The following is a 27,406-nucleotide window of genomic DNA, read 5'->3' on the forward strand; positions in this document are numbered from 1 at the left end:
ATTAGCTTTTGATTCAAATTCAGCTGCTTAGTGAAATGAACGGATACAAACCAAGACAAAAATAAGTAAAATAAAAGTAGTAAACAGTAAAAACAAAAGTATTGACCACTGAATTGAAATACACTTTAGAAGTTTAACCTGCAAGTAAGAGACTGTGGTGTTGTTTCATTTGGGGGTTGAAGGGGCGCCGATGGCCTAGTGCTTAAGGGTTAGGTTTACGGTTGCGGGAGCGATTCCTGAGCCCGACGACCTTAGCTGCGTGTCACTCTCTTCCTGTCACTCTTAACTGTACTTTCCAAATGAAGGCACAAAATATAATACAATAAATATGGTTGTAGATGCTGAGATGGAGCGTTACCTTCTCATGATAGGCCGTGATGAGCCACAGCTCAATGTCCATGTTGGCGCCCCGCTTCTCGGCGCCGATGAAGTGCAGCAGGTTCTCGTGTCGCATCCCGCTCAGGGTATAGATCTCATATTCGTTCTGCCACGACTGCTTGTCCTGAGGACCAACAAGAGTTCAGACAAGAGTTAGAGCTGCATTCTCTAGGCCAGGGGTTCCAAAACATATCGGGCCGTTTGACCGCCGAAAATAATCATATTTGAACTGTCCCACCCTGACAATCATTTGGAATTGTAGGCATTACATTTAGTTTGACTTTGCTCCACAAATAAATATTGTGTCACCTCGTTGTGAGCTTGCAGTTAGGCAATTTTCACAACGTTTGCTTCTTTCCTACACAATATTTGACCATTTGGTATTAAAAAAGGTCTTAAAGATCATTTCTAACGCTAGTAAGAAATGTGCTGACAGCCTGTATACACGTATACTGTGTGTTGGTTTGTTTACTGTTGAGTGAGCAAATAATTTGGGGTCCCCAGTTTGGGAACCACTGCTCTAGCCAAGAAAAGAAAAAGGTGTCCATTTCTCCCTGTTGAGTCATTGGTGGCAATGTGCCAGAAATATACATTAACTTTATAAATACATAGCTCCACATTGAGGGGTAAAATAGGCTTTAAAATAGGGATTAATATAGACACTAAGTGTTCAGCTCACAATCGCTCACACGGCGCACGCTGTGAGGTGGGGGGTGGGGGTGGCTGCAGTCCTATCAGTACGTGCTCTGTGGTCAATCGAGGCCACGGAGGGCTTAGTGAACAGTGATTGGCCTAAGCTAAGGGACCCGGTCAGGCTCCGCGGATTAGGACTTGGGAGCTTTAAGGCTGAAGCTCTCCTCTCCTTTACGAAGAGAAACGGTCAGGGCAAAGACACGGGGAACAAAACGCACGCACGCGCACACACACACACACACACACACTTACCTGGATGGGGAAGATTTTGACCGCCACGTGTTCATTGAGGAGCTGAGCTTTCCACACGCAGCCGAAGCGACCCCTGGCCTTGATCTCAATCAACTGCAGGGGTTTCTGGCCCAGGATGGGAGAGGGGGGCATAGGCCCTGGGTCCTGTTGAGTGTCGCAAAACAAACACACACACAAACACACACACACACACACACACGCGCACACACACAACACCGGTTGAGTCATCCATCACTCAGAGCTTAACATTCATCAGCCTGACTCACTCTGTGTGTGTGTGTGTGTGTGTGTGTGTGTGTGTGTGTGTGTGTGTGTGTGTGTGTGTGTGTGTGTGTGTGTGTGTGCGCGTGCGTGCGTGCGTGCGTGTGCGTGTGCGTGTGCGTGCGCGTGTGTGTGCGCCTGAGGCCTCTGAGATGAGGGCCCCCGATGTAGGGGAAAGGGAAACTCAAGAGCAGCAACAGCAGCTGCAATGAAGCTTTGACAGCAGGGGCTTACAGAGGCCGAGGGATGTCCTGAGCTTGTTAAACTTAATCACAAACCTCTGTCTTTGGACTACTGGAGGATGGAGGGCTAGATAGATAGATAGATGGGTGAGTGGGTGGGTGCGTGCATACATGCATGGATGGATGGGCGGATGGATGAGGCCCAGGGTGACCTAGTTTTTCGACAGCAGCCTGGGACACACTATAGCTGCAACGTCCCGTGAACACATTCTGCTCTTAAAGGACCCTATAGCAGTCCAATGTTGACTTCTAGCCATTACCAGAGATTGACACCATCTTCCACCAATTTGGTGTACATTAATTGTATGCAGTGGATATTTCTTGCAGATTTCCGCTGGCATTTAACTGGAGTTTTAGGTTGCTAAATATAGATAATTAACTTTTTTTCTTATTCATACATTCTCCATGCAAGTGCTGCATTCTGAGCATCCACAATCCACAAATAAAGTGAATAAAGCTAATGTTGGCAAAAAATATTGAGGTACATTCTCTAATATGTTATTGTATATCAGTAAGGCAAAAATGTAAACAGGAAGTGTTACCGCAATGTTCCGTTCTTTAGTTATTGGCAGTTGAATATAGCTTCTTGCTTTGCGTGTGGTTAGTGTTAGAGACAAGGTTAATAATGGGGCGAGTCGGACCAACGCAACATCGAAACAATGCGCTGTCGGAACAATGCGCTGTCGTTACAATGCCACAGCACCATTAACGTAGAATAGAATCACAATCATTGTGCTTGCACCTTCATGCTGCGAGCTTGTACATAATATGCTAACATTCTTGAAAAATATCGAACATCTAAAAGGAAATTGAACAATGTGAGGGGAAAAATATATATATATATATATCTCTTCTATGTCTCTCTCTTCTGGGGTCCCGACTCCCTGGCACAAAACATTATCAGATTGGGGTCCGCGGCAAAATACATTTATTATACAATTCGGGGGTCCTTGGCACGAAAATGTTTGAGAACAAGGCCATTAGAAGGGTAAGCACGTGTAGCCGTCTCCAAACAGGCACCGCAGTGGAGAGTCCCTGCATTGACGCTTTATATCCCTAATAGGGTACTAAAGAGTGACCTTTGCCTCAGTTCAATCAAGGAAGAGAACTACAAAGGCAGGATGATAGTGCTGGTGATGGGCCCACTGATAAGACAGAGTCTAAAAGGTGACCTTTCTGCCTGTTTTATATGGCTAGAGACAGAGAGGGGGCTCCATTGTATGTGGGGAGGTGGTGGTGAGGGGGTAGCTTCCTGTCCAGGAGGCAGAGGAGAGCGGCGCGGAGCCGTGTTGGTCAGTGACTGTTCACCACCTACAATGACCTTCTGCATCAGATGGGCCCTTTGTCAGCAAAATAAATGGGACGCTTCCTCTATAAACTCCGCGCCCTGTGTGTGTGTGTGTGTGTGTTTGAGAGGTAGGAAAGGGATCTGTAGTCACACACAGGGGGCCTCTTCGCTCGCTGCTGAGCCTTATTGCGGGAGGAACCAGTGATTCGGTTTAAGGGTCGAATTTCAAGAGCCTTCAACTTCTTCTTTTTTTATCGGGGAGGGGGGGGGGGGTTGTTATTGAGCCTTCAGTGTGCACTGCGCAAAAAGTAAATAAATAAAATGAAAAATAGGACACCACCGGGGCCCCCTGTGTAACATATGAGGCGTTTGTTTGTCTTTTTGACTCCTATGGGCCGGACAACAAGCCCTGAGGAACCTCCTGAGCAGGGACACGGCTCCGTGCACGGCCTCCCTCCCTCCGCCGTAGGGAGATGAATCATCAAATGAAGGGGGGGGGGGGTGGTTGTTGTTGGTGGGGAAGGAGCTAGGTGCCGGCATGAGAGAGGGTAAAGGGTGGAGGGGAAAATACCAAATGAGACGAGGCGACATATATAGGTTACATAGGCTGGGAGGCAGAGTCCTATTTAGTAGAGCCCTGGCTAAAGCAAAGGGATACCAGTACATGCCTGGGCCCCTGGGGCTCTGACTGCCGAGAACCTCACACCAGCCCGGGTGTACAAGGTCATGTTGATACTGCCATTCCCATCGGTGTCAATCATTGGAATAAAAAAATAATACAGCAACAACCAAAAAGACAACTAATGAAAACAATCTTGTTTCTTTTTTTTTATGGTACGGTCGTCCCGGAGGGACAGGTTGGGCTGGAAAAGGCCCCCACAGGCAAATTCATGAGCCGTGCTTTGTCCTCAAAAGAGGAAAATCGATACTATTGTTTACAGGCAACCGAGAGCGGTTTATCCTGCCGCTGACTATAGGGCGGAAAAAGAACCAGCTGACCTTGCCTTCAGAGGGGGGAGGAAATGTCCGGTATATGTGGACTGAGATTGGTACTGAGAGACGGAGGGAGAGAAAGAGCTAGGGTGAAAGAGTGAGAGGACAAAGAGGGACACTAAGAGATGATTGAGCAGGAGTGAGTGTGTGTGTGTGTGTGTGTGTGTGTGTGTGTGTGTGTGTGTGTGTGTGTGCGCGCGCACGTGGGTGCGTGCGTGTGACTATACTTAAAAAATACACAGCACATTGTGGGGACAATTTTCCTGGTCATGGTTTTGAATTGGGCTTCCACAAGGAGACATACCGTTTTCCTGTGCCGGTTCATTTCCCATGGCTTCGTTCGATTGACTGTGTGGCAGGATTGAACCGTAAACACATGACAGACACCTTCGCATGTAGTTTGAATTTAGATTTGCCGCTGAGCCAATCGAACGAAGCCACGTATGGGAAACTGAACTAGAACAGGAAACGGGTACTGTATACTATATACCACCTTCTGGAAACCTGGGACTATAATGCACCAAGAGCCATTTAGGAAAATATTCTTCTTGGGTTAGGATTTGCCATCAAAGGTTTGGGGTTGGTTGGAGTTCTGCCTTATTTCTACTTAGTTGCACCTGTGTGAACTGAGCGGTGCCGGCTACTCAACAACACCGCTGGCTGGCTGTAGTTATAGTCCTCAGTGTGAATGGCCCTTTATACTGCTCAACAGTGTGACCCGAATGTGACCCCAATCAGCTGCAGGGGTCAATGGGTCGTCCTACAGACAGACATACACACTCGGTCACTGTCAATTCCGTCGTTCTTCCGGGTTCTTGGAAACGCCCCCAGCCACTGCGTTTAGTTTTACTGAGGTTAGGTTAAGGTATAGTTTACTGAGGTTAGGTTTAGGTATAGTTTTACTGAGGTTAAGGTTAGGGTTAGGTTTAGGTGTAGGCTGTCAATCACAGCGACTGGCCAGTCACAGCACACCCTCTACGTCACTCTGTACTCAACCCGAGGAAGGAACCATGCTCGCCTCGGTCACTCATTGGAGCGGTATGGCATAGCTCAAAAAACATACTATCTATACGTCTACGAGCTCTCAACCTTGTAGTGTATCTGCTATTTTCGGTGAACAACACCCGTATGCAACTAAGTACAGTGTAACTCAGGCTTTATGGTTGAGAATATATAAAATAGTCACACCCGTGTGAAGTGAGGGGCGCTCTTGTCTTATGAACAACTGAATTTACGTGATTGGTTGGTTAAATTTATGTCATATTTGGCGGACATTTGACCTAATTTCTCCTTTCAACGTCAATGGCAAATATGAGACGTGTGGGGACAAGATTTAGCGGACATTTGACCTAATTTCTCCTTTCATTGTCAATGACAAATATTGAGAAGTGTGGGGACAAAAGCTGTATATAGGAGGGGCCCCTCAAAAATCACACCTGCGTGAAGTGAGTGGCTTATCATACATCATCTCATTCTGGCTAATCACAATTTGTGTCCTCACTTTTGTCTTCAATGTTTGTATTTACACAAACCCTCAAAGCTGGACATAGGGTCACTTTTACTTTTCAGGATTTAAATTAAAAAAGAAAAATAGCAAAAGTAGCAGATCTACTCAATATGCGTGGTTCCAGCTTGTGGATTTTGTGTGACGCTGTAGTATTATTAAGTAGGGTGTTAAATTACGAAAAACAATAATAATAATAATAATAATTTGGAGATAAGAGGCTTCTACCTGACAGCAGCAATGTATGAAATAATATAAATATAAGAATGCTGTTCATAAAATTTGCATCCTAAATGTTTGTCCCCACGAAATAGTAACACAAGTGTGTGCATGTGTGTTTTGTGTGTGTGTTAGAGCTTTAAGCAACTAGTCGACTATTCGACTAGTAAATCCACTAGTCGACCTTGTTGGTCGACTCGTTGTCCCCGATTTTGTAGGCCTCAAGATCAGGTAGATTATAGTTATAGTCACCAATGTACACAGTTTTTAAATGTACAAATGTGTATTTCCAAAATAAATAAATACATAATAGGTATTTAAACTAGTCGATTAGTAAACTAAGCAAATAGTAAAAATGGCCGTGTGTGTGTGTGTGTGACGAGTTCCCCATTCCCACCCTCTGAATCGACACATCAGTTCATTCACTGCATGCTCAACCTGATAAGACTTCAGATCATTGACTCATCCACATAATCATCATCAGCCCATGCACATCATTCAGCAGCTGATTCTGGGGGTGGTGGTGGTGAGGGCGCGCACACACACACACACACACACACGCACACACACACCTCCCCCCAATCAGGACAGTATAGGCTCACGACATAAACGCCATCCGTGCATCATGACATAAATCCATCGTAGGGGGCGCATGGCAAAATTAAAGGTACAAGAGCACAGGACACAAATACAAAAAGAGAATATTTGTGCATTTTGAAAATAAAATGGTGGCGGCACAGGCCCAAGCTTGGAGAGAGGGGGGTGCTAACCAAGGCAAAGATGCAAAAAAGAAATGAAAATGGGGGGGTCGGGAAGAGACAAAAGAAACAACGTGGAAATGAAAAAAACAAAAACAATCTCATGGTGAGCGTGAACTCAAATAGCTAGACCAGACTTGTCTTACCTCTATCATAATATGAAAGGCGTGCTAGTCGAAGGGAAAGAGGAGGCATAGAAGAAACAGGTTTCCAGCATGAGAAACATGGGACGGAAAAGGCAGTAGTAGTAGAAAGAGTAGCAACAAAATGACCAAAAAGTGAAGATTTCCGTGAACCAATGACATGGCGGAAGAAGGGCAGGCTTTCTGCCATCACTTTTTAGAACCAAGCCGGACTGTTTGGTGGTTCGGGTTCTGTGGGCCGGGCCGGGCCGAGACAGCACAGTGAAACCAATGAGAACCTTTGGCTTGGTGGAGGGCTAGCAGCGACCCCACCAACCAGGCCTGTCGACATTTACAGGGCAACATCTGGAGATCAGTCGAGCCTGACTGCGAGAGCTCCGCTCACCTGCAGCCAAGATTTCAAGTCAAGACAGCACTCTCCTCCTCCTGTCCATTAGCGCTGGATGGGAAAATGCTGAAAGCCGAGAAGCAATCATCGCTCTATAATGCACAGAGCTGCTGCTCTCCAAACCCTCTCATTGCAAACAATGGTGCTCAAGTGTGAGCACCAATTCATTTCTGTTGCCGTTCTGAGCAAACCGGGTGAGCAACTCCCTACAATAGTGTTGAAGTGTGTCATTCCTTGCTAGTGTGTTTGCTCTCCTTTCTATCACTTACATGTGTGTTGCGTACACACTGTCTTTGGTGTGTTAAAAGGGCTTCTTAGACTGGCTGAGGAATATGCGGTCCGCAGCGCACCCACACACACACCTCTTCCGTGTTGTATAGTACAAGTTTGTTCAGCCTGGGGATGCTATAAAAATGACAAGCTGACGGTAAGCGTTTCAGCAGCTGCCAACAACGCCCCCAGAATTTCGCAATGGCTGTTAGCTTCTCTGTCCCGTCCCTTCACTGGTTACGAGTCAGCACACTTCTCCATAATACATGTGCGCGCACACACAGAAACGCACCACTCAAACACACACCTGCTCTAGTACCCCTCCCCCTGTTTCACGCACAAGAGACAGAGCAAGATACAATCAAAAACCCTTAAGACGCAAAAAAACAAAAAAACACTGAAGTTGCTGTCTCATGCAGCTGAGGCATGGAAAATATGTTGCTTTAGCCCATGTTCATTTCCACATGGGAGAAGGAACATCAGATCAGAGAGCATGCAAAAGCCTGCTGGAGAGAGAGCGAGAGAAGTGGGCAAGTGAGCGAGAGCTAGTGAGTGTCCTTGTTTTGCTCAGGCAGGCGGTGGAAATTAAATTCAAGCAGAAGAAGCAGCACACAGGGCTCTTATTCACAAGGCTGACCGAGGATTTAGAGCGTGGGCACCAAGGTGGCAGTGAACACAAGCACCGCAGAGACACACGCACTCCGCTCCCGTTCGCCTCTGGCCTCAGAGAGAGAGAGAGAGACTCACATGGCGGGGTGAGGGTACAGGCCTGTCCCAGTGATTATTACATAATCACAGTTATTTGATAATCGTCATAATCATTTCCATGTTCAAAATAAATAAATAAAAATAGTAGACCTACATGCTCATGTTATTTGTCATATTGGCCCTGTGCAACAACAAATCAAGCCAATTCTTTTACATTTTATTCATAATGTTCCAACGACAGAAAGACAATTAAATCAATCGTCAGGTAAAATGTCAATCGTGACAGCCCTACACATGTCAAGGTAGGCAGAGAGAGAGAGAGTGGTACATTTTTAAGGAGGCTTAAAAGACCATGCCCACCCCACCCCCGCTCTGCATGTGCTGAGGAGGACATGCTTACTCAGAGGGTGCCCATAGGAAGCTGATGAATAATGAAGAAGCTCTTCCCTCCCTCTCAGATCACATTGCACACCGGGAATGGAGTTCAGGGGCAGGGTGAGGCCCGGCCCAGCGGCAGCCTGGCTCCACACACTGACCAGCGGGGGCCTCTGCTCTGTGCTCTCAGCTTCTCCCCACTCTGTATATGTACCTCTCTCTCTGTACTGTACTGTACTGTACTGTACGTGTGTGTGTGTGTGTGTGTGTGTGTGTGTGTGTGCACACACACACACACACACTCACGCACGCACGCACGCACACACACACACACACACACACACACACACACACACACACGCTTACTGCAATAAAGTGTGCCAAGGAAAAAGCACACGTGCAAAGGAAATTGCAAGTGGCCGCGCCCGTATATGTACGGCAGTTATCATCCCCCCCCCCCCCCCGTTTTGTACCGGTTTCCATCTTGTGTCATCCACACTAGCGACAATAGGAGCAATATCTATGCTAATGTGCTTCGGTAATACAATATGCATACCGCACATGCCTATGTTGTCTTGTATTGGTCGAGCGGGAAATGTGCAAAGTGTGCCCTTCATATATGTAAAGGAAAGTGTGCCCTTCATACATGTGCTCCTCGTGTGTAAATCATAGTGCACTATAAAGCCTAGCTAGCAATTACAACACAAAAAGAATAACTGTTTGTTATTGATCAACCCCTGGCTGGCATATCTCTGACCTACTGCAAGCCTGCCTTTTTATAACTACTAGGCCCAGGGGGAGGGGGGGGGGAGGGGGAGAGAGAGAGAGAGAGAGAGAGAAAACAGAGCGAGAGAGAGCGAGAGAGAGAAAACAGAGCGAGAGAGAGGGAAAGAGCATGCATTATTAATCCACCCCCTCCCCCACTCAGTCAGAACACTTTACTGCACTCACTGTACTGTGCAGTGGCTGATGAGTGGGAGAAAGCACTGAACACACACACACAGGGGGCATGTACAAGTCCAGTTTTGGCGCCCTCCCTGCACCCTCATGAGATGCATAGGGGTCTTCAACAGGGGGTCGTCAGAGATACAGCAGGGGCGCCATATCTTTGGGTGATAAGTATTGAGGGTTTAAGCTGTTAAATGTCTGAAAAGACACATCAACATGAATCCAATATGTACAGTAGTAGTGTACCAGCTTAATTTCTCTCTCAGCTAAGAGCTCCCCTGGCATAGACTGAACTTTTAGATTGTTTTAGGAGGAATTTATAAGGAATTTCAGTGGATAAATCATTTGAAATACACGATGCCAAACTTTGGCATTATCTGAACAACAATATATTTTGTGGCAATTTTCTTGTCAATGCTAATTATCTCCAAGTTCTGTTGTGATCGGCACCAAGACAAGAGCTAACCGTGACCAACCTAAAACAAAGCTGTACCCGAGGCAGACAATCATTGTGCGTGTTCACATCTTCAAAAGCCCATACTGCTAGTACTACATCCATAAACCTGGAGGATGATTGGCTAAGCTTGTTGTTGTTAGGCCAACCAAACAGAGTATAGATTATATCCCATAGCCCGGAGGGAATATTGCTCTGCAAACTGCCTATACTGCGTGTATAGGGCTGTGACACACGTGACGATTAATTGTCACAAATAATTGTGATTAATGATTTAATTGTGTGGCCTTTAGGCCAGACATGACAAAACAACTTAAATACACAAATAAATGACTGACAATGACAAAGATACAAATAAACAAATTAAAAAATGTAGGAAAAATCAATAATGCCTGGTATTATGGCCAAAATACGGCATATTTCATATTTTATACTCAAAATCTGTATGGAAATAGATCTACAAGCTTTGTGGACCTGCTAGTTCCACTATTTAAAAAAAATCTAAATGTAGGAAAACATTTCAACGTAGAAACGATTATGCGAAAAAACATTGCGATTATCTCAAATAATTGGCATTAATGTAATAATTGTGAAAGGCCTAGCAATGGGCTGTCATGTCTATGCTGGTCTAAATGAGACATGCCACCCTGACAACATTGAAGACATTCTACACGTCGCCTTCTTGAAATGGATCTTTCTCTTCCTCCCCTCGGATTTTGAACCTATCCTCCCTTCGTTACAGAGCCTCACACTCGATGCGGGTGACAAGTCGAAGCCTGCAAATGCTCTTCCAAGGTTGGCCGTCTTGTCACTGCCAAGTTGTGCCATCTCCAGCGGGCCAAAGTGAGCACAAGCAGGGCCACTAACTTTAGCCCTGGCACAGAGTTGCATGGAGATTTTTAAGTGTTGCGTTTGGTAAGGCATTCAACTCATCGGCCGATGGGTGGCAGGATGAGTTGACATGTGCGTGACACAGGCACATTTCCTCAGTAAAGAAGACGCTTTCACGACATTGTCAAGCAGGGGAACAACATGACAGGAGGAGAGCAGGAAAGACAAAAACAGGCAGTTTTTGAGTCAAAGAAAAATAAATCCATGAGATTGGGTTGGTTCCATGTGTATGGAACCTGCATGTGCCTCTGGCTCTCATGAATGACAGCCGAGACCGACGCAAAGTTATGGAGCTAATCCAAAGGAATTCACCTGGTTTCATCCCGCAGAGATGTCATTGCCGAGGCGGAGCCGAGTTGGCATGAGCACAGCGCTCAGATAAGCCACGAAACGGCTTTCTGACAGAATGCACAACGATACATACGGCCACTTCCCCCTGCACGGGCAGCACTAAGGAAAAGCCTGGAGACGGGGTCTGACATGGATTTGTTCATATGTGCAGCAATGGCAAAGCTACTGGGCCGGATGATGGAAAGAAAAACAAGGAAAAACAGAAAAGAAAAACGACTGGTTGCATCTGACAGCCGTTTGTGTGTGTGTGTGTGTGTTGGTTCTTACCTGGGTGGGCACTAGGACGGGCGGGTAGGCCAGCTTGTGGTGACGGTACATCCAGAAGGAGAACAGCATGATGGCCGTGATGCCCATGATGGGCACCAGCGAGTACATCAGCGTGGTCAACACCGGCGGCTTAGGAGGCACCTGGTTGGATGGAGCTAGGAGCGAGATAGAGAACACAGGAAGAGTGAGAGAGAGAGAGAGAGAGAGAGAGAGAGAGAGAGAGAGAGATACTTAAATATGACTTTACTATTACTGCTGGGCGAGCGCTGGCGCTTTGGCATGGGGGGGGGTCAGATAAACATATGGAATGAATTCTGTACTGGCCATATATGGAGCGTGTGTTGAGTGTACAGGGTTTGATTAGGTCTGGCCATATATGGAGCGTGTGTTGAGTGTACAGGGTTTGATTAGGTCTGGCCATATATGGAGCGTGTGTTGAGTGTACAGGGTTTGATTAGGTCTGGCCATATATGGAGCGTGTGTTGAGTGTACAGGGTTTGATTAGGTCTGGCCATATATGGAGCGTGTGTTGAGTGTACAGAGTTTGATTAGGTCTGGCCATATATGGAGCGTGTGTTGAGTGTACAGGGTTTGATTAGGTCTGGCCATATATGGAGCGTGTGTTGAGTGTACAGGGTTTGATTAGGTCTGGCCATATATGGAGCGTGTGCAGGGGGGCAGTCAAGACAGATATTTTGTGAAGCCACAAGGAAATCGGGATTTCCTGAAAGTTCATATAATGGCCTGTTGTGGCGCTGTCATTGGGCCCAAAAAAGCCCATAGCCCCATAGAAGTCCATGTATTTGGGCCCAACTTCACCTAGACTGTATTACCTTAATAAACATGGTCATGAATACTTTTTGCTTCCAGTCACTAGTTTAAAGTCTCATTTCTAATGTCATAATATTCTTTTTGGAAAATGATGGTCCCATTTATAAAAAAAATGACCATAAAGTTGTGCATGTTCTGAGGGGCGTGGCTACCGTTACAGTCTATGAACGGGATCCCCCACCCACTCGAGTCAAAATAAAAACCAACTAAGAAGAAGGGGGGAAGTCCCGCCTCGTTGTCTGGGCCAGCCAATGGGCCAGCTGGGCCCAAACGGATCTAGAAAGATGGCGACTTACAATTCAAGGACTGACAGGCTTCATTTTACGTTCATGTTAGACCCGGGAAACGCTTTGTCCATATATTTTACAGTCTATGAGCGTGTGTTGAGTGTACAGGGTTTGATGTGGTCAGATCAACATATGGAATGTGAAGATCACGACACTGACCACATCAAACCCTGGATATCCATACAGTACATGGAGAAGACTGGATCATCAGCTAGATCTGCATTTATGGAGCCATCCAGCAGCTCTACATCTGACCTTACGAACACCATGTTGATCTGCTCCACATATGGCGCCAAACTTACGGACACCATGTTGATCTGCTCCACATATGGAGCCAGTCACGAGAGGTGACTGACGGACTGACAGACATGAAATGCAGGTTTTCATAGTAAACTGCAATGAGAGGCATACACCTAGCCAATAGCAACGGATTCCGATTTGGCTCACGAATGTTGTCACCTGCCTCTGAACTTTCTCGTTCCAGATCCTTTGCGGTTTTTTGAACGAGGTGGAAATACCTTGAAGGAAGAAAACCCATATACACAAAAGACTACTGTTGCGGCCTCGTATCGAGCGGCGCTGAGAGAAGGATTTCAACATGACGTCACCCTACGACAGCTCGGGCCAAGAATGTGAGCGCTCCCTTTGTGCCTGTCAACGTTCGCTGCAGGGAGGCTAGTGTGGGCTGGAATACCTCTCCTTTTTTCTCTCCTCTTTGGAGTAAATACCTCGCTGGCTCTGGATAGAGAGCTGCCAAATCCACAGGGGCTTAGTGCTACAGAGTACGATGGTTAAATCAAGTTGATCTCACGCTCGTCGACACACTACTCCTGCTTTTTCTCACACAATTGCAAGCGCTAGCTCATGCACACAGAAGGTTTATTGGGGACAGAATTATCTAAATTAACACAACATAACAGACAGACAGAAAGCAGCTTTTACCTGGCGTCCTATTTTTGGGCATGTCATTATAGGCAAAACATTTTGATTTTTCTTTTTTTTTCGTTTCCGAAAATAGCTTATGTGACAAGCTCACAATGTATTTCAACTAGGGCTGTCAAAGTTAACGCACTATTAACTAGTTAACTCACAATCCTTTTAATGGCACTAATTTTTTTAATGCGCGATTAACGCACTGTGAAGTTTGACAGAATGGTTGAGAGACGCATGCATGTGAATGCAGGCAGTCAGTGAGCCCCGCCTCTCTCCCCCTCTCTCTCTCTCCCAGTGAGTCTACACAATTAGAAAACTTATTTTGATCAACATGGCCTGTTATCTCTCATAATGGTACCATTGGCCAACATCAATACAGTTCTTTAGTTTGGGTCTGGAAGGCTAAATCTCATCAAATGGTGGTCCGTGGCTCAAATGCAGAATAAATAATGGGCCTTGATATGAAAAATCTTGAAAACCACTGATTTAAGGTATATTTAGAACGTATACAAAATATGCGATTAATTTGAGATTAATCACAGTTAACTATGGACAATCATGCGATTAATCGAGTTAAATATTTTAATCGCTTGACAGCCCTAATTGCAACATTATTTTTGTTGGTAATGATAATTTATGAAAGGCTTGGTTAAACCTCTATCGACTTATTGCTAAAACAGACTGGTTTGCATTTTTGTATAATGCGTTTTCTTTTTTTTATCCAATCTTCTATCCTATTTTGGAAGGGCATCGCTTATCATTATTCAAATGATACTTTAATGGCAAACTCAAGGTCCAGCTTCCAGCAGGGAGTACACCAAAACCAAAACAGTTAATTTTCGGGATTCAAAGTGCTCAAAAGTGCTTCACTTCGCACCTACGTTTGATGCTTTTGAGTGACACTGTTGTATGATCAAGTAGAGTGTTCATTTACAAAAAAAGTTAAAATACGGACATAAGAGGCTTCTGCCCGACAAGCAACGGAATGCTTGTTATTGAAAATACATTCAAACATTCTAAATGGGATTATTCTTTTTACAAAGGTGCGAAGATAGATGTTGTCGTAAGTGGTGTTGGGTGTGGTGGTGTGGAGTATGTGTGCGAGGGCTTTAGTGAGGGAAAGGTGAGTGCAAGAGAGCGGAAATAATTTGATTGTGTGTTGCTGAACCAAAGCAGTGGCCATGTTGCTATCAAAAACACACTCGCATGCAAACTATGTCAGCCCCCCCCACCGCCACCCCCGCCCCGCCCAGGGCACACAAAGTACATGTGCCTCTCAGATTGTGTCATCAAAGAGCAAGCGAGCGTGGGTGGGTGGATGGTAGGCAGGCGACCTGAGCTGAACTGGTATTCAGTAGTGCCTTTACATGGTTACAGTGGGGCACTGTTTCATGATGCTGACAGCAGCGCAACAGCACTCGACCTCGCCGTGCCCCCCCCCATAGCGCGCAATTTTAGCTGCGAGCTGCGAGCAGAGGATGAGAGCCTGGATTAGCCTCTTTGAGCTGGAAAACACAGCGGCAGCAGCAAAGCAGCACCATTGCCAGGTTCCGTGAGAGAAATAAGCAACATGGTCTAGGAAACAGAGCCCCAAAAAGAAGCGACTATTAGGCCACCCACACCTATATAATGTATACTTCGGCTGTCTGAGAATGTTGTGAGCTTGTTGATGTGCTATTTTCAAACACAATTTTCAGATGGGGGGGGAGACAAATACATACATTTGGGGGTCCAGGACATGTTTTAGAACTACTGGTGTAGTTAGACCTGTACCCATCGCAGTCGGTCACCGGCCTATTCTGGATTGCAAGATAGGAACAAAGCAACACCCGTTCCACATAATTGCAGTATAGTATAGTGAATATATATATATATATATATATATATATATATATATATATATATATATATATAGTGTACCCGTTGTAACAGTCTGTCTGTCTGTGTTCCTTTTGTGCCCATAAAGTGTTTTCAAAGCAAGCCCAAATAAGCAACTACACATTATAAACAAGACCCCCTAAAAAGCAACCAAAATTTACAAAATACATAAAAACAAGCCCAGAGTCGCTTATAATAAGCTGACATGGCAACACTGAGCAGCAGCAGCAGCTAAACCCCTCCCACCCTGCCTGCCTCTCCTCCAGGCTTCTCTCTGCGTGCTGTGCACGCCTGGCAGCCCCTCCCCCCCTTGACCGACCGCGGGGCATTAAGATCACCCGCACGCCACTCAAAGATCTCCTGGTCAGCAGGTCACGCTCTCTCTCTCTACTTTATATACTCTAAGTCTAAACCTCTCTCTCTCTCCGACCTGGTCCCCAGATAGGCCCTGTTGCTAGGTTAAAAAAAGCAGCAGCTGTGTGTGCTGCCCCCGCGCTTCCCTGCCCCCTACCCTCCGGTCGCTTCCACAGTCAGCGGGGGCAATGAGGCTTCCTGTGCCCTTTTTTTATTCCCAAATATCCAGGGCATTCCACATCTAGTTAGTCGCAGCCCAAAAATAAAGCTATGTTTGGTTGCATAAGCATCACGAGAGAGAGCTGACACACCACACACACACACACACACACACACACACACACACACACACACACACACACACACACACACACACACACACACACACACACACACACACACACACACACACACACACACACACACACACACACACACACACACACACACACACACACACACACACACACACACACACACACACACACTTTTGTGTAAGCCTTTACTGGCTTTTAGGAAAGAACTGTTTTAAGTCACTGACAAATTCACAATCCTGCTTTGACAGCCTTACCCTTTCATCAATGACAACAAAAATGTGAGGTGACACAAACTACAAAGGAACAAAATTATTATTGAACAAAACACACACACACACACACAGGTTTGGGGGCTCAGGAAGGGCAGATAGTCTGAACTCTGAACTGACTCAGTGACCCTCACATATCCATCAGATACCATCGCGTTCTTGAGGTTGTTAAGAGGATGGTGTTTGGGGGGGGGGGTGTGATCAGTCCCTGTAAACTGAAAGGCACAGCAGTCCTTTAGGCATAAGTACAGCACGGCACACACATGGCACTGCCACCAGCAGCAGTAATACTAGTACTAAGTTAGTGCTCTCATTGGCCAGTGCTGCTTGCAGTTTGGACCACAGCACAGGTTCCCAGAGTTGTGGAACTACAATGCCAATGGCGTTTATGTATGGGGTTGAAAAAAGGGTATTTGAGTAATGTTGCTGCCTGTCTTTCTGCCCAAAAAAGGAGGACAACTTGACATGCTGGAAAACTAGCCTATTTATCTTTTCTGACAATGGGATAGAGCTGTGCAATGTGCACACACAAAAACAACACCATGGACAAACAAACAAGGGGAACTTACTCTGAATCTGTGCCTGCGTTTCCGGGCTGTGGTAGAACTTCTCATTGCACATGCTGCCCTCGCAGCAGCAGAAGAACACGTCGGGTGCGTCCTTCCTCTCCACACATTCGCCTCTGTGAAGGAGAGAAGGGATGACGAGGTCACGACAGTGCACGATACAGAGGTCCCGCTAGGGCTGCTGCCAGAAAGCATGACATGTGTAAAGATGATTTTTATAGCCTTTCAGCTTAATTGGACAGTACAATAGAGCGTGACAGCATAAAACCGAAGGATGGTATATGATGTTGTATCATGAGCTTCCTTTGAATTTCTTTAAGGCAATTGGTTGAGAACTACTGATTTAAGGCATCGCTGGGTCTGTGGCTAAAGTGGGGGGTACGTTCAAAGCAGCCGAAGCCCTTAAAATTTAAAATGTATTATGCCCTTATAGGACTGCTGCAGTGGACCCAATGCCCTCAGTCAGGCTGGGTTCACGGTGAATGCCTTCACACAGCTGCTCAGGATTGAAGGCTGGGCTCACAGATATAGCACATTAGATTTGTCATTGCATCATCGATGATGGGCAAGCAGCTTAGCTTTCATTGGTGTTAGGGGGTCCTCTGATCTGGAATGAGTTTCGGGAGGCACTCAAGCGTTCCATGCTGGCAACCTCTATAGACTCATAAAGTAACTCATATTGGACATCCGTGGAAAAGTAATATGTAAATGTGTTAAATAGCCGTCTACATCAAAAGCCCAAACCCACCAATGATTTGCCATGCAACTCCTGGCAAAATGCAACAACTTGCAACCATTACCCAATGACAGTTGCAAAGAGTTGCATTGGTGTGGTTGACCTTAAAAAAAAACGGTTTTATTGCAAGGAATTGCGACTAGTTGCATTGGTGCGGTTTGGGCTTAATATATTCATTGTATGCATTTTGTTGCGTCATTTCATTTGTATGTATTTACAAGGTCATTCCGTAACTTAGACCCAGGTCTCAAGTGTGTCTCTCCTGTTAAAATAAAGGTTTCAAGGCCTGAGCCGTGGCTCAGCGGTCCAGGCACCCTGGCTTGTAGTCTAGTGACTAGACTCTAGTCTAGCAGTGTGCTGTGGGTTCGACTCCCGATCTGATATATGATGAATATGATTTTTGTTGCCTGAGCAGGGCTCAATTGTTTACTAAAAAGGACCACAGAGACAAAAAGGAGTCTGGAATTACGTTACACACCGACCTCAGCACACAGTAGAGGAATGATTAGCGTTTTTATATATGGGTCAATAACAACTACAGAAACCTTAGTGAACTAGTAGTCTGGTATTAGCCAGATGATTAGATAAGATATCTAACGTATGAGGAACAACTATTGTAAAGGGGTGAAGGACTGGCCCCCGAGAGGATTTCCATCACAGCCTAGACAATAAGAAGCTTACCCGAGTGTTTTCTCGGGTAAAACGTATACAATTCAAACCCTGTCGCTGAAATTGACTATGTAAAATGATGGGCCTGGTCATGTGAGACTAGTAAACCAGGTTAACATTACTGTGCTCTAAGGTTATATAACCGATATACTACTAGAATATATTTGCTGTGCTAGATGACATTTCCCCATTTTCATATCTCTCTTTCACTGATGCCACTACACTCACCAGCACTGATCTGCTTAGGTAATTTAATAGGGGCGGAAATCGCTAGGTACCTGGCATTGCGATTACATATCGATTCAGAGAATCACAATTAATTAGGCCACGATTTGATTAATCCTGATTAATCACTCACTGTTAATCACTCAGTCACTGTGTAAATAATAAACAAAGTGCTATCTATTGAATATTATATTCTTTCACAGTGAACGTTTTAAACTCAAATCTTTGCTTCTGGAACAAAATATTGTCAGATGGGGGTTCGTGGCAAAATACAGAACAGCAATAAACAAACAATCCTCCCCATCAAACTCTTAGAAACATTAAGCAGTTTTATTTTCATTAAGCCGTTTTCTTTAAAAGATAATGAATTCTGTACCAGCATACAAAAAAGACATGGGAACTCAATAAAACTCACACCGTGTGCAAGTTGTGTAAAGAAAATATAAATACAGTGGGAACGAGAGCTGATCCAAAGGCTTGCAAATCTAATACTCTCTCTCCTGTTGTGACTGACTTTGACAGTGTGACTGAGTTCTTGTTGTCCTTGTCTAGTCTTATTTGTCTTGTCCTATGCTTTTCTCTTTCGTCTCTCTTTCTCCGGACTGCGCCCCGGGTGCACTTCAAATACCAAACGTATGACCTAACCTATTGGGTGATGCTATCTATTTTATAGATCACCGTTTCCCAAACAGTGAGTCATTTTTTGGGTCACGGATCAATTTTTATGGGCCGTGGCCTGTGAGTAAATATCCCCTTTTTTACGTTTTCTACATTTAAAACAAATATATTATATAAGTAATTGATGAATAAAATCAAAGAAATCTAATAATATTTTTTCAACAAACACATGGCCTTTATTCTGAAAGATTTTCACTAGATCCCCTTGGGCCTTGAGCCAAAGGGAACCATTGTGATGCTTTTCCTGGTGTGCGACGCCCATTCAGGCACAAGGTCCACTTGATGCGCTTTTTGGTCCCACACCTCACTCTGCTATACTACCAGTACCAAGTAGGGTTGGGTTCTGGAACCAGAGGAATCTGATCAAACAACAAGGAACCAGAATCACATTTGGAACAGTTTCAAGAACCGATTAAAAACAAAAAACACTGTCAGAGCTGTTATGTGGACTTCACGTCTGCTATACACAATTATAGTACCCGGGGGTTCTCAAGCGCTTTACGGTAAATTAAAGGACCACCATGACAGAGTGTACAAATGGAACCCGTAAGAGTCCATTTGGTTGATTTAAGGGTTCATTTGGAACCCCCGCATGTAACCCAGAGGGTCCCTTTACCTGACTTTAAAAATCAGTGAGGAATATATATAGGAATATATAAAAGGGAACCGTTAAGGAATCGGACCGTTAAGAGGGAATCGTTGAGGAACAGAAATCGTTACGATCGTAAAAGATCCCAACCCTACTACTGAGACAGATCCTTTGTTTTGGACCCGTCGTGGTGTAAACCAAAAAAACTCCAAACTCCAAGGCTGCATTTTCATTCACGGGACCTTTGGCGGGCAGACAAAAAAAAAGTTAAAAGTGGGAAGAAAGGGGGAGGATTGTGCGTGTGGCGCGCTGTAGTTAATTAACATGGTTTGCTTCCACGGCGGTGAAAAAGATTCACTCACTGGACAGGCAGAGATAAACAATGAGCTCATTTACACCTCTGCTTAAAACAAAAAAGGGAGTCACACTTCATGACCAAATTAGTATTATGTTTTATTTTATTTGTGTCTCTGTTGTTATGAATAGATCATATAGATATATACATTTCCGTTTTTGCTTTTAGGCTTCTTAAACTAAGGTGTAGCAAATATGATAAATAACTTACATATTTAATTACTTACTAAAACTAAAATATACTAAGACATGAATAGTTCAAAGATAAACAATCTTCAAAAAGGTCAAAACTTTTTGAGCTTGAAGATATGCCATTTCCACCATTTTGAAAATATATGACTTATTTCAACATATCAATGAGTATGATTATGCAAAATAATTGCAATTATCTAAAATAATTGCAATTATATAATAGTCCTAGTGGGGGGTGGAGGGTGGTGGTCTATTTCGCTGGCTGTTTACATGTCAGTATAAACTCAAACTACCTGCTGTATTTGTTGGGTAATAACATGGAAGCAGGCCATGCCTGGGGAAAAAAAAGATTTATCTGGTTACTACAAGTGGGAGGTAAACGGGTTCAGCAGCATGCTAAGACAAGAGCCGCCAGGTAACTCAAGCCTTTTCAGGTCCTCGTGCTCTCGCTCTCCTCTGGTTGTCTGTCTTTTCCTCGCTGTCACGCTAGGAGAGTGAAATGTTTGCTGGCAGGCGAGTTGGACAGAGACGGAGCGGTGGGGGCCGAGATAACATCTTATTTGGGAGAATGGGAGGAAGGGGGTGAATGGATGAGGCTCAAAAAGCAAAACATGTTTACACAACAGGAGAGGAGTCAAGTGTAACACTTAAGAGTCAGGTGATGTCTAGTCTGGCTAGTCTGACTCTGAAAGCTTCGGTTAAGGTTGTGGACACTGGACAGCGGCTAATAGGAAATGGAAGAATGGAGGAGTTCCACACTGACCTAGTTTATTTAAAACCCTTAACAAAAATCACTTGAGTGCAAAACGTGACTTGTTTTATATCAGTTCTGAGGGTGTTTGAACAAGTTGAGGCCGCTGTTCCACTCTGTCTGCTGCTGGCAAGCATCCATCCACACAATGCCTTTTCTACCCAGCTCCACGCTTCCCTGCACTCAACACCTTTCACATGACTCGGAAAGCTGATATCAATCCAAGTAAAGTGTCCCCAATAAATAGGCTTATCCTTTCTTCTGCTCTCATGCCTTTTTTATGTGTGCAATTAGGTGAAATAATCTACTTGGAGACACACACGGATAGGCAGTGACACACGCTAGCTCCAGAACAGGAATGCTATCTTTCAGGAGCCCCTGATTATGGCGTACAGCTCATGGAAATCAAAAAATCCTATCTTGATGAATTATATTCATCTCAAATATTTTATGAGACCACGAAAAAATGATTTTTTTAAACGAGAAATGTCGACCATCTGAAAAGTATATAAAAAAAACTAAAATACATTGCATGGATGCACCTGGGACGTATCCTCAGTGATGTATCCCAAGGTCATCAGGGTTTCGGGTCTCCCAACATCATACCCCTCACTCAGGTGACCCAGCCGGGGTGATCAAGTCCCGACTTACGTCACAGTAGCTACCCTCGATCAGTCCCATTAGGGAAAAACCAGGGTCACACAATCCATTCCTCCTGAACTACTCTGCCGGGACTGGGAGGTACCATTCTGGCGCGTGGAAGGACTAGGCTCTGTGGGTTGATTCCTGTCCGGGCCCCTCCTACGTCTCACCAGGTCCACTCCTGCTCTCACCAGGTCCAGCCCCTGTGCGTTGCACCAGACTCCCAGCACCAGGCACTTTATTCAAGAACGGTGGATTCTCAAGCCGCAATGGTTCCGCAGGCTCCACCTTGCCCTTGGTGGTGCCGCAGGCTCCGCTTGAGGCTTGAATGGCCCTTCTAAAGGCCTCACCGTGGGTTTGTTGGGCTTCTTCCTCACGGAAGACACAGGCTGGGGCGCCAACCCATACTGCTCCCGGGTGCCGTCTACATTCCGGCTGCCACCAGTCTCTCCGGTGGTCACCAGACTATTCCTGGTTGTCTATTCCTATGAGTCACTTTAAATACTATAACTAAAACAAAAATACATCGCATGGATGCACCTGGGACGTATCCTCAGTGATTTATATTTTGTAAAAGTTCATTTTCTTCTGTAATATAATTCAAAAAGTGAAACTTTCATATATTCTCAATTCATTGTGCATAAAGTGAAGTATTTAAAACCTTTTATTTCAATCTAGATGATTATGGCGTACAGCTCATGAAAATAAAAAAATCCTATCTCAATGAATTGGAATATATTACGAGACCACTAAAGAAAATGTTTTAAACGAGAAATGTCGACCATCTGAAAAGTATATTAATGTATGCAGTTAATACTTGGTCTGGGCTACTTTTGAAGAAATTATTTCATCATTGGGGCGTGGCATGGAGGTGATCAACCTGTGGCATTGTTGAGGTGTTATGGAAGCCCAGGTTTGCTTTGATAACAGCCGTAAATTAATTTGTATTGTTCAGTCTCATGTCTCACACCTTCCTCTTGACAATACAACCTAGATTCTCTGTGGGGTTCAGGTCAGGCCAGTTGGCTGGTCAGTTAAGCACAGTAATACCATGGTCAGTACACCAGTTACTAGTAGTTTTGGCACTGTGGGCAGGTTCCAAACCTGGAAAATTAGCATCTCCATGAAGCTTGTCAACATACTGAATCACACAGTGCTGTAAAATATCGTAATAGATGGTTGTGTTGAGACTCTGGACATGACAAAACACAGTGATGATTTAGGCAATGTTATCTGCTGGTGTTGATCCACATGACTGAAATTGTAACAATGGTTTCAAATTTCAACACAGCCATCTTTTTAGAGTACATTGTGCAAATTTTACTTTCCAGCTCGATTTGGCACCTGCCCACAGTGCCAAAACTACTAGTAACTGGTGTACTGACCATGGTATTACTGTGCTTAACTGACCAGCCAACTGGCCTGACCTGAATCCCACAGAGAATCTTGGTTGTATTGTCAAGAGGAAGGTGTGAGACATAAGACAGAAGAATAAAAATTAATTTATGGCCGTTATCAAAGCAAACCTGGGCTTCCATAACACCTCAACAGTGCCACAGGCTGATCACCTCCATGCCACGCCCCATTGATGAAATAATTTCTTCAAAAGTAGCCCAGACGAAGTATTAACTGCATACATTAATATACTTTTCAGATGGTCGACATTTCTCGTTTTAAAAAACATTTCTTTCTCGTAAAATATTCAAATTCATTGATAGGATTTTTTTGATTTTCATGAGCTGTACGCCATAATCATCTAGATTAAAACACTAATTCAATTTATGCACAATTAATTGAGAATATATGAAAGTTTCACTTTTTGAATTATATTACAGAAGAAAATTTACTTTTACAAAATATTCTAATTCAGTGAGATGGAGCTGTATATGAGAAACCCAACCCCCATTCACCTCTAATGAGAATACATCTAGATGATTTGTAAAGCTATCCTGTTCACACTCCCCACCAACAAATAATACTTGGTATGAACCTCCACCATCGGCAACGTTTGTCATTTCCAACTTCCCATCGCCTAATGCGAGTTTTTAAAATAGGTAACACATTGCACTTGTCAAATAAACAATCACCACTCACCATTATTATGCACTGTAATTTCATTGTCTCATCTTTCGGTTTGATTTGAACTGCTTGCTATTCTTAATTGTATTCAAATGTCCTTTTATAATGCGTTTCTTTAATGCTCTGTGTCTTAATGTTTAATGTTTCGTGTAAAGCACTTTCAAATTGCCTTGTTGTTGAGATGTGCTTAGTGTTGCATAGCCAGAGACGATCAGAGATCCTCTGGTGACGATTCGTTTATATCATCTCAATTCAATGCGGGGGGCTAGAACTGGGTGGTAAAACAGCATTGCCGTACCAATACAAGGTGCTCTTTCATATTGAGATGGTATCCGTATTGTTTATTCAAAGCAGTGGGCATAGGTTTATTAGCGTTGGTTTTCTCCACTGTTCCAGCCCATGCTTTGATAATCCGGCTATTAGGGTTGGAATCCGGAACAAGATGAATCGGGAGGAACCGGATCAAACAACAAACCGGAATGGGTTCTATCACATTCAAACTGTCAGAGCTGGTATGTGAACTTTTTTTCTGCTATTTTTGAGTGTAAAAATTTAACCAAATGGACCTGTGAGGGTCTCTTTGGTTCCCTCACTTTAAGGACCAGTGTAGTATATATAATATATACCCGTATTGGGCCGAATATCTCTGATTATAACTCTGTTTTATGTGAAGCACTATGGGTTGCATTTTATGTATGAAAGGTGCTATATAAATAAAGATTATTATTATAAGACGACCCCCATTTTCCCAAGACTCATTTGTGGAAAAAGAACATTGAATGTCAAATAGTCTCAGATTATAATATAACCACATTTTTCAGGATATTTCCATTGAAAAAATATTATATTCAGAACAATAGGATATATGAATACATAGGAATTGTTAGAGGGAACCGTTGCGTTAAGGAACCCTAAATAAATCCCAAACACCCTACTGTCTATGCCCGACAGAAATGTGCTATATACATATATTTTTTAAAGAAAATATAAAGTAACGTTCCTTGCCAATACCCCAATAGTCCTCATCATGGGTCATGGCAGGATAATAAGCGTAACCTCCAAAATACATAGAGATCACTTGTATCATAGATAGACTAAACAATGACCACTGTGCTGTTTATGGATGAATATGTTGGTGTTCGAAAATGAACCCAGTGATGCAACATTTTCCACATCTTTGGGGGGGAGGGGGGTCCAGCCGATAAGCAGCTGCTATGGAAGGAAGCAGCTAAAATTAGGGCCGTTCTCCTGCCCCGCACTGTGGATCGGCGTACATACATTAACCACTGTCAACTATCCCTATTTTGGGCATGTTTAATAATCGGTGAAGACTAAAAAATGCTAAAAAAATATATAATAACAATAAAAACATCTACAAGCTCACAATGCATCACAATGCGACACGTTGTGATGGTAGATAGGCCATCTATCCTGGATTTGAACACGTTTTTCCTGAGAAAGTGCTGCCATTACTACCATTGAGCTCAGGCATGGGTTCAGGTGTGTAAAGTCCTGTGTCTAGGTGAGACATGACCTTTGACCCTGTGTCTAGGTGAGGCATGACCTTTGACCCTGTGTCTAGGTGAGACATGACCTTTGACACAATCTACTGTAAATGTCTCGATAGAAGAGCAGGGAGACCAAATTCAAACGCTCCCATTGTATACGTTACCTGTATATTATCCAATTCAGGCCTGACGTCGAAATAAAAAATATTTTCACGATTTTTCAAAAATAGCAGACCTACAAGCTCGTAGCGCTATTTCTCAGTAGCTAAATTATAACGTAATGTTTAAAACACCAAAAGGGGTTCCTGCCCAAAATGGGTTATATACATACTCCATTTTGAGCGGTGCCTCCGCTCCAATACGCAGCTATGCGTGTCCCTATGTATGTATGTATGTGTGTGTGTGTGTGTGTGTGTGTCTGTCTCCGTGTCCAAGCACGGACAGCTACCACACCTAAAGTGGCCAGTACAGTACAGAGTAAAGTGGCACAGAGCAGCTGTGTGTGCACTATGTTGTTCCGGGACCCCCACAGGGTAACTGTAATTTCTCAAAGGTTTTTTTCCAAAAATAATCAAAGTACAGTAGAGAGCAAAGTACTCTACTATACAGTATACAGAGCACAGTACAGTAACTATAAATAAAGTATAGTTGCACCGTTCAGTTCACAACTTCACACAGGTATGATTTGTATTAATTAAAAATAAAAGTGACATGGCGCCGCTTTAATATATGGACACAAAGTCAATCATTCCAACGGACTGAATTTCTGAATTCAATGTCCTCCTTATTTGAGGCTGACATCACCTGTTCACGACAGTATCTGCACACCAATCAGAATCCTGTTTAGGTGCACCAGAAGCCTTGAAGACGTTTATGGTTCAAACATATTCTGATCAAGGTACCCCAAATTGATATGTATTTTGCAGAGGACCCCCCCCCCCCCCGCCATCTGAATATGTGTTGTGCCAGGGACCGCCAGAAGAGAAGGTTCTTTTTAAAGCAGATGTACAAGCTCTCAGTGCCGCGCAAGGTGCAGCAGTGAGCTTGTATATCTGCTATTCTTTAATAGCCAACGTATAAAATATGGATAAATGGGTTCAAATTATATTACATATTTTAGCTGGGGTCCCCTGGAGGAACCCCCAACTTTGAGAATCACCTAGCGTGTTCTAGATGATACGCCGTGTTGTGGTAATTACTAAGCATTCCTTTTATGGTATGCTGTTGCTCCAAGTAAATATTTAAATAATACTTACGTATGTCGTCGTTAAAAAGGCAAATAACCCCCTAGCCTAGCTGTCTGCACATTGGCAGGCAACATGTGCCAGTGCAACAGTGAACATTAATACTACGAACCGGTTTTGAGCAATGAAGGGTGTGAACCAAATGGACTGGACCGCAGCCTAAGTTTATATTCTGAATCCCTAATTTGCTGGGATGCAGGACAGTGAGAGAAGACAAAAGGAAAACATTGTGAGGGCTAAAGCCTCTGGTAAATTCTATCATTAGAATCTTTAGTAAGACAAACGGGCAACAACAGCTGCATACAATTGGAATGGAGGGGAAAAAAGGTTATTTCAATCAAAGATATATTGAACTATGTGTGCGCAATGTGTTGAACTATGTGCCGTGCTGACGCCATGGAATGCCCGGAATGGGTTTTTTACGCATGCTGTGTATCCTCTCTAATCTTATTCAATCAGCAAATGCAATCTGCATAGCCTGGAGAGCCTGAAGCATGTGGCAGGCCAATGTGGAGCGTACAGACAGGCAGCATATTCAAGCTGCGCTGCTTACACATTACAATGAGCACTTGACTCTGGGGTGTCACTTTGTACTTTAGGCCTATGTGCTACTGACATTAGCCAGTGGGCTAATAATAGTTATCTTCCCTTGTAAATGAGTGGATCCGTCATGAAAATGTGCCAGCTCAACAAACCCGTTTAAACGGGACTCTGATGGCATTTAATTTCATTTTTTGCCCTATAATGTATTTTCCTTTCCGTTATGCAATCCCCTAGTTTGTTTCCTTAGTATACAATAATGTGGATGAAGTTATAGGTCAGCAGCCAAAAGTAATTTGGCTCATGCCGAAACGTTGTGCACACAGCTTTCTCCAAACTAACTGAAAACTCATTTAACATTGCACACACAATTTGTGAACG

General features: G+C 44.1%; 1 protein-coding gene across 2 annotated transcripts in view; it reads right to left on the minus strand.

Moving 5' to 3' along the window:
- The window catches only part of acvr2aa (activin A receptor type 2Aa), a 64,088-nt gene that overhangs the window by 14,174 nt on the left and 22,508 nt on the right, over positions 1-27,406 (minus strand). For both annotated transcript variants that reach the window (XM_083776926.1, XM_083776925.1), the window contains exons 3-6: positions 16,822-16,934; positions 11,384-11,538; positions 1,324-1,467; positions 359-502 (exon numbers count right to left, since the gene is read on the minus strand). In XM_083776926.1, the coding sequence (XP_083633052.1) occupies positions 359-502; positions 1,324-1,467; positions 11,384-11,538; positions 16,822-16,934 (556 nt within the window). The remainder of the gene's footprint in view (positions 1-358; positions 503-1,323; positions 1,468-11,383; positions 11,539-16,821; positions 16,935-27,406) is intronic.

The sequence above is a fragment of the Protomyctophum parallelum genome (genome assembly GCF_964188405.1).
Source record: "Protomyctophum parallelum genome assembly, chromosome: 11".
Lineage (NCBI taxonomy): Eukaryota > Metazoa > Chordata > Actinopteri > Myctophiformes > Myctophidae > Protomyctophum > Protomyctophum parallelum.